Source organism: Heterodontus francisci, chromosome 29 (genome assembly GCF_036365525.1).
Source record: "Heterodontus francisci isolate sHetFra1 chromosome 29, sHetFra1.hap1, whole genome shotgun sequence".
Lineage (NCBI taxonomy): Eukaryota > Metazoa > Chordata > Chondrichthyes > Heterodontiformes > Heterodontidae > Heterodontus > Heterodontus francisci.
Genome location: NC_090399.1, coordinates 20,163,838 through 20,172,791, shown reverse-complemented (window position 1 = coordinate 20,172,791; position 8,954 = coordinate 20,163,838). Strand labels below are relative to the sequence as shown.

General features: G+C 43.1%; 1 protein-coding gene across 1 annotated transcript; it reads right to left on the bottom strand.

Annotated features, from left to right (window-relative positions):
- Window positions 1-5,243: 5,243 nt before the first annotated feature.
- On the bottom strand, window positions 5,244-8,276 carry LOC137345963 (probable G-protein coupled receptor 139). The gene is made up of 2 exons (XM_068009223.1): window positions 8,209-8,276; window positions 5,244-6,108 (listed from the first exon to the last, which is right to left on the bottom strand). Exons 1-2 carry the CDS (start codon window positions 8,274-8,276, stop codon window positions 5,244-5,246), a joined length of 933 nt encoding a protein of 310 aa, XP_067865324.1.
- Window positions 8,277-8,954: the final 678 nt, after the last annotated feature.

Here is an 8,954-nt window from a genome sequence, read left to right as displayed (position 1 = left end):
AGAACGTAAAGATTACTGCCCACCAGGATGAGTTAAGAAATCATGTGGGAGAGACTCAAGAACAGTTACAGCAATGCTTTTGAAGGAGACACACAGGCTAGTGTGGAGTGTATATAGTTATTATGCAATAAAGATTAATGTTTAAAGACTGACCCCAGCCTATGTGTTACTCTGTTTGTGTGCCTGACCCTGCCTGTATGTTACTAAGTGTGTTTGAAAATTCCAACCTGCGTGTCATGTTGTGTGACACACTCCAGCCTTTGTGTTACTCTGTGTGTGTTTGACACACTCCAGCCTTTGTGTTACTCTGTGTGTGTGAGAGACTCACTCCGCCCCGTGTGTTACTCTTTGTGACACACTCCAACCTGTGTGTGTTACTCTCTGTGTGAGTGTGTGTGAGTGTGCATGTGTGATGCCTGTAATTGAACCAAGTATTTGGATGACTTCTGTGAATTGATTCCTAACAGTTTTGATTGTCTATACTTATTCTGATTATTTCTATTTGGAAGTGTGCTAATACACTTTCCCTTGTAACAACTGTTTTGATTGAAATTTGCTTTCCTGCTTCATATATCTCTCAGTGTCTCTGCTACCTGAGTTTTTCCCTTCTGATGCACCTGACCTTTGAATTGTTCGTTTGTATGCACAGTCATCTTCCTGAGCATTTCAGACCACGCTGGTCTTCAGTCAAGCAAGACCTGAAAGATTTCCATTTATAAATCACCTTTCACCACCCCAGGACATCCAAAAGTGCATCACAGCCAATTCGACTCCTTTTTGAAATGCAGTCACTCTTGAAATGTAGACAATGCAGCATCCAGTTTACACACAGCAGCAAACTCCCACAAACAGCAATGAGATAAATGACTAGATCATCTGTTTTAGTGAAGTTGGGGAGAACACCCCCAGTCTTCTTCAACAACAACAAAAACAACTTGCATTTATATTGCACCTTTAATGTAATATAACATCACAAGGCACTTCACAAGAGCATTATAAGCAAACTTTGACCAAGTGACAAAAGATGATATTATAGCTGATGACCAAAGGCTTGGTCAGAGTGGTAGGTTTTTAATGAATTTCTTTAAGGAGGAGAGAGAAGTGGAGAGGTTGAGTGAGGGAATTCCAGAGCTTGGGGCTAGGCACCTGAAGTCACAGCCACCAATGTTGGAGCTCACGAGGCCAGAATCAGAGAAGCGGAGATGAAAGGCCTGCTCGGGTCTGAAAAAAAAAACAACAGAACCACATCGTACCCGAGCCCAACCTGGTCTGAGTCCTTCCATTTTTTCCCATGCCCAACCCGACCCGAGTCCGACCCAACCCGACCAACGGAATGTTCACTTTACCTACCTTCCAACTCCGAATCTGTTTTTCACTTTTTCAGTTGAAATACTTGCTACAAGTTTATCCAGTGAGCAGCTGAGATGCAGAGACCAGGAAGGTCCTGAGAGATTAATTATTATAAAATATACAGTATTTATATAAAAAAATATAAAATGATCACTGTCAGGACTCCATTCTACCACATATACAATACAGTACTGTAATAATAATTAATCACTCAGGACTTTCCTGGCCTCGGCATCTCAGCTGCTCACTGGATAAACTTACAGCAAGTATTTCGACCTGTAAAGCAGGTGTCTAGTTAATGTATAATGATATTTTCTGAGCCTTCGGGCAATTGAGGTTTTTATTTTAAGCAATGCGGATACTGGTACAGCGTGGCACAACCTGAATGGGCACAACTCCATGGGTTTCTGTTTAACTTGTGACCAAACAATCACTGACTTCATGGCTCCAATCTTAATCCTTTTAAACAACCTTTCAAGTCCAATTAATACTGTGTGTGTCTGACTCAGACCCGACATGAGCCCGAAAACCGGGCCCAGAAGAGTGACCCAACCCGCACCAGACACATGTCAGGTCCCATCGAGTTCAGGTCGGGCAGTGTAGATATCCCAGAGGGTTGTGGGGCTGTAGGAGATTACAGAGATAGGGAGGGGTGAGACCATGGTGGCCTTTGAAAACAAGGATGGGAATTTTAAAATCAAGTTATTACTAAACTGATAGCCAAAATAAGTAAGCAAACACAGGGGTGTTGGTGAACAGGACTTGGTGTGAGTTCAGACGTGGGGAGCAAGGTTTCGGATGCCCTCAAATTTATGAGGGAAGAATGTGGGAGACTGGTCGGAAGAACATTGGAATAGTCAAGTCTAGAGGTAACAAAGTCCTGGATGAGGGGTTCAGCAGCCGAAGAGCCGAGGAAGGGGTGAAGTCCTTAAAATAGTGACACAGCGTCTTTTCCGTCCACCTGAGAGGGCAGGCAGGGCCTTGGTTTAATGTCTCATCCACAAGATAGCACCTACGACAGTGCAGCACTCCCTCACTGGAGCGGCAGCCTAGATTGTGCGTTTATGTCTCTGGTGACGTTCTGACGAGGAGGCAAGAATGCTACCACGCTGAAAAAGGACAGAATGGTTTCTTCTAGGATTGGAACTGAGCGAGGGATGAGGGGATTTGTGCGGTGGTGGCGGTGCAATTTTAACTTTGGATAATGCTGCAAAATGGGTGATCATGTCATATCTGTGTTATGTGAAGAAAAGAAAATTCAGTAAAAGCCACTGCTCGAGAGCAGGAACGAGGGCGAAACGAGAACAGTTGGTCAAGCCAAAAGCAAGTAGAAACCCAAGGTCATGAGATGTGCTGCAAAATGAAGGAGGCCATTTATATTGGGTCAACGGCCTGAAACAGACCTGCAGTTTCTCAATCACAAGGTCCAACTCTCTGTCAAATACAAGAACAATATGACACAGCTCCGAAATATTCTGCCAGAGGAAACATTTTTGAGGGATGGAATTTCCAATGGGTGGGAGAGGATGTGGTTGTGGGTGGGTTTCCCCATCTCCTGCCATAACGTGGAGAGGGATAGGGAAATTATTTCTGCAGGAATCCCGCTGGTTATCCCATCCATATTGAGAATGAAGATTGGAACATCGTCTGTGGGATTTCCAAACGACAGAAAGTTTAATAAAAACTGGAAACACAGGTTCTGCAAGGGGAAAAGAAAAGACTTGTCGAGAGCGCTGGAAGTTTTCCCACCTGTCGTTTTTCAGTTAGTGACAGGGCCTCAGTGTGACAGTGGACTTGTTGCCAAGTCAACCGTGCCTCCTTTTGGTGAAAAGGATTTTCCTTCTGGGGGTCGGGAACCCGACGTCGGGAGAACGTTGGGGTGCCAACCCCGCACCATGTTGAGGTAGACACCAGACACGGTTTATTCATTGCCTTTGTAAAAGATTCACTATTAATGAGAGAACAGAATGCTTTATACGATCAGCCTGATTGAGCTTGAAAGCATTGCCAAGAACTTTCATAGTTTTGCGTGGAGACACGCTGAGGTCAGCTGGAGCACAGCTTAAATGGAGACAGAAAAAACTTCCTCTGCTCTGCTGCATCCCATTTCTTCAGTTGAAATCTCAGAAGAGCAATACGTACTGCATCAATTTGATATTGTTTTACCTGCTAACTATCAGTACCACGGCGTCTCCGAGTGGCACACATCCGCTCGCACCTCTCCCTTCACCCCGATCCCGTTCCAAATCCTCAACATCAAGGAAAGGCCACAAGTCAGGTGTGTGAGGGAATATAGACCAATCGACAGGATGGGTGCAGGAACTATACAACTCCAGAAGCTCAATCTCATATGGGACAGAGCAGTTCCCTTCATCAGTGCCCATGTCCCTGAGCTCAGTGTCCTTCCCTCTGCAGCTGACACACAATGGTTCCTGAAAATACAGTTTATCGGATGCACTGCAGCAAACCATCAAGTTTAATTCGACAGCAACTTCCTCACCTGCAACCTCTCCCACCGAGAAGCACAGGAACAAAATGTCATTGGAACATCATCATTTGTAAGTCACATACCATTCTAGCTTAGACATATGTCACAATTTGTTCATGGTCGCTGTATCTGTATCCTGGGATTCCCTTCCTGGCATCATCGCTGCTGCACCATCAGAAGGAGAGCAGCAGGTAAAATTGAAGGCTGGCCATCACATCCTCAGGGCTGCAAGGAATTGGCCAAACATGAAGTCTTGCCAGCACAAGAAAACAAATCAATTACCACATGAAAAAATGAATTTCATAGAAATTGCAACACGAAAGCAGGTCGTTGGGGCAGATCAACCCACATCTGTATTTGTCATCTACATAAGCAATAGTTTTAATCATATCTGGTCGCACTGCTCCAATATTACTTTATTCATTGATCTTGAAACATCATATCAAACCCGTTAAAGTTGTCACAGTCTCTGCTTCAATCAATAACTCCAAAAATCCAAGTCACAGCTTCACAATTCTAGGTGTCACAAAGTTTCTTCTGTTCTCTGTCCTAAATCTCTTTCATTTACTCTCAAGATCTATGTTCACTGCTGATAGACCCATCAATCGTTGCATCTATCTATTCTGCTCCAGGCTTTCATTACTGCAACCATCTCTATTAATTCAGCCTGAAATCTCTTCTCTTCTGATTGAGAACGAACTCATTTTTCATATTTGGATTTATTCATGTCCGACATCATGCTAGTGAGTTTACTACGCTGTGTCCTCACTATTACATCCAAATTGGCCAACAGTGTTGAGTCCAAAACAGCACAAAATACTGCGGGTTTGGTCTCACAAAAGTCTGGGAGAGATTCACCACTAAATCTCGATATTTATATTCCATAACATCTGCCATCAAACACAATATCCCATTGTATTTCATGGTGATCTGACTCTTGAGGTGCTGTTTTAGATAGAATCCTGATTGATAAGGGAGTCAAAATTACATCAGGTAGACAGGAAATTTGAGGCCATAACCAGATCTGCCATGATCTTATCAAATGGCGGAGCAGGCTTGAAGGAATGACAGGCCTACTCCTGCTCCAAATTCGGATGTCAGTGTGTTGAAAGATCTTTATTATTTGAACCTGTCAAGGCGCTCTGCTATGTCACATCATCCTCCAATTCGTCATTCCAAGTGCGTGGACATTAATAACCGGATAAACAACCATAACCGGAAATTTTGAAGGGGATGATTCTGCCTCCTCAACTTATTCAAATTCTTAGTGGAATTTATAAATCAAGTGGACTCTTCCAAACTGTGGGTTGTGTTGCCCTTAGAACTTTAAAAGACATTGTGCAAAGTTGCAAAGTAAATGCCAGGCAATTAATTGAAGTTTGATATCACTTACTTTATTCAACAATTATTTAAATAATTTAACAATGAGATAATACGGATATTTCACCATATTTTTGATCTCCGCTCTGAATCTCCTCTGTGTCAGTGCATAAATACAAGTGTTTGTACAGGAGCTGGTGCACATCAACAGAAATGTGATTCTAATTGCCAAATAAAGTGAGTTTGAACCTTGGAAATCGAGTGTCTGTGTGACACCGACACAGATGTGTATTACGGTAATAGGCGCCGACAACACAATAAAAGTGCCCGAGATAGCAAAGAGTAGAATGATGGATGTTCTTCTGTTCTTCATCTCGGGATCACTGCCGGTTTTTCCATTGTTGTTGCTCTTCAGGGCTTTGCGAGCTCTACTGGCTAATAAAATGTGCCTGACGGTGAGAGAGTTCAACAGCAGCAGCAAAGGAATTGGAAGTAATGTACTTGAGAGATTGGTAATCCATTGGTGAACCTTCCATGCGGGTGAAGTAAAATATCCTGTGATGGTGCGGCAGCCCCACTGTATATTGTTGAGAATATAATCGGGCTCATAGCGGAAAGGCATGGGAATATTGATCAAAATGTTGAGCACACACATGGCCGTTACAACCATGGTGGCTGTCCTTTCGGTGCAATATCTTGATTTCAATTTCTGGCAACAAATTGCAACAAAACGGTCAAAGGTGAACGACATTGTGAACCAGATAGAGAGCTGAATGCTAAACCCTTGCATGAAGACAGTAAAACGACACGTGGAAGTGTAGTTCAGCAATGAATCTGGAAAATGATACTTGATGATTTGGCTCACAATAACATTAAAGATAAGGACCATGAGTTCTCCCACGGCCATGGCCATCATATAATGAGTGATTCCTTTGGAAAGACCGCATTTCCTTTGGAAAAGAACCAGAAATGACAGCAGGTTTGCTAGGAGAAATGCAAAAACAGGAAATTTAACAGAAAAATTCAACAGAGATGTACACTGACAGCAAGTTGGAAATCTGGTGTTAAGCATCATAAGGCTGGGAGTTGTGGGGTGGAGGAACCGGGGGTAATTTTAGCCATGTGTGACCGGGTCAAATAGCGGTATCTAATTGGCCATCCATTTTTTTTCCATGGAAGTCATTGGAAGAGAGTAACAGGCTGAATGTACAAGGGGCGGTGAATTCAGTATTACCCATTGCACAATATAGCTAATAGTTAACCTGGATTGGAATAAATTGTCACATAGCAGCTGCTGCAAACTTCCCCATCTTCTTGCCAGACATTTTTTCCCTGCGGTAACTTCAAGATATTCTAATATGAAAACATTAATGGGAGCCATTTGGAAGTAACTTGCTGGGCCGGATGCTGACGGATTCTATGGGATGCTCGTTCCGTCCAATGTTGTTCACAGTGACTTCAATAGAGAAGAAAATCGGGCGACAGGTAAAATCAGAGTTTCATCCAATGCAATCAGTTTTTTACGGTTCGATGAGGTTAAAACGTATAAACATTCCTTGCCTATTACTGATTAATGCTGTTTTATCTCCCTTTCAATGCAAATAGAAACCTTGGGAACATTTTTAACTTTCATTGCCGTGCAAAAAAAACCAAAAGCAATTGATATCAAATGGGCCCCGTATTTTACAGCCCTTCCGTCTTTCTTGCACATTGATGTTAATACAAAGTGAAAATTACCCCATACGTGAATAGTTTGAGATTTAATTCAACATTTAGCAGTATGACGATTGTATCCAGCTGAACCAGTACTGCATTTTTATTAAAATTAAATCAGTTACTTTTTAACGTCTCATAAAAAGATGATTTTAAGAATGAGGAAAGGAAATATAAAATAATGGATAAACAATTCTAAAGAAGGTGCAGGAGCAGAGGGTTCTGGCGGGGATGTGGGGGACGGGTGTATGAGCACAAATCGTTGAAGGTGACAGGTCAGGTTGAGAAATTGGTAAATAAGGATTACGGATCCTGGGCTTTATAGATCGCAGCATAGGGTAGAAAAGCAAGGAAGTTAATGTCGGGCCATTATAAAACACTGGCTCGGCCTCAGCTGGAGTATTCTATACAATTCTGGGCACCACACTTTAGGAAGGACGTGAAAGCATTGAAGAGCGTGCAGAAAATATTTACAAAATGGTTCTGGGGATGAGGGACTTCATTTACTGTTCTGTTGGGACTATTCTGCTTAAAGAAGAGATAATTGAGAGGAGATTTGATAGAGGTATTCAAAATCATGAGGGGGACAGGACAGAATAGATAGAGAGAAACTGTTGCCATTGGCGGGAGGGTCGAGAATCAGAGGACACCGATTTAAAGTGTTTGGTGAAAGAATCAAAGGGGAGGAAAAGTTATCTTATGCAGTGAATGGTTCGGATCTGGCATCCACTGCCTGAGAGTGTGGTGAAGGCAGATTGAATTGTGGCTTTCAAAAGGGAATAGAATATTTATCTGAAGTGAGAAATGCTGGGCTCAGGGGGAAAGACTAGGGAATGGGACGAGCTGTGCTGCACTCCCTGAGAACTGGCATGGACACGACGTGATGAATGGTTTCCTTCTGTGCTGTAACCATTCTATGATTCGACAAAATAGCATCACTTCATCAATATTGCACCGAAATGGCAGCTTACAGTATGAACTCAACTCACTGAAATGGGAGGGAAACGCAAGATTATCCGACTCAAAGCAGAGATTGCGACCGACAGAGCCACTGCTCAGTCCAAATGACACAGGGTCCATTTTCACTTTGTTATGCGGAGGGATTGACTGCCCGCCCAGTGGTACAGAACAGGACTGAGCCATTAACATAAACATCAAAGGGGACCAAAATCGGACGAGCTCATCAATGGGCGAGCATTCTATTGATCGTCCTTTCCACCTGGCCAATGCAAATTACCGCCACAAAGACAACAACGACAATAACAAAAACACACAGGGAAAATAATAATGCAGTTTAGCAATGGTGCACTAAATTTTTCAGGATAGTTTCGAATTACTTACCAGGAATGCCAATAACTGCGAGAATAGGATACAACATTTCTATCGGAAGTGCCTGTCGTCCCATTTTCTTCGAAAACCAGGAGCGGTAGATGCGAGGCAATGCACTGAAACAACCTCATTTGTACACGAGCCAATCGTCCAGTGAGAGAGTGAGGTCACAGAACCGGTGTCATTAGCTAGATGCTTTCAAACAAACAAGTTACTACATCTCTTCATAAACCAGCAATTAACGTGAACTCCCCGATCCCCAGAGAGTTAAAAACAGTGTGCAATCTCAGACTGAAAAAATCCTCGCCTCTGAGACTCTTGCTCCGTTGCTGCATTTTGATCACAGCAGCTCAGCGTTAATGGGACATTGTGTTTAGGTTGAACCGAGAAGTGAATATAGACCGACAAGTTTCACTGTCTTAATGTTGTCGAACTCTAGCTTTTCGTCAATGCATCAGACGTTCAAACCCTGGTTCATGCCTTTGACGCCAGCAGAGCTAAGTGGGGTAATTTTGACTTTGTTGGAAATAAAAATCAGGAGAGCTTCTTCCCGAGTGGTGCAGTCCGTACCACAGGTTTGACACAATGGTCTAACGTCAAAGCTACGCCGATTATTACTGTCCAGGTTCCGATTAGCCACCCTCCCTGATCTTCAGCCTATTCTCTCTTTCTATCCCTTTGACCTGCTCCATGCCTAACATCCCAACTGTCCTCCCTCTTCAATTACGACATCTTCAGCAAAGACTCGATCCCC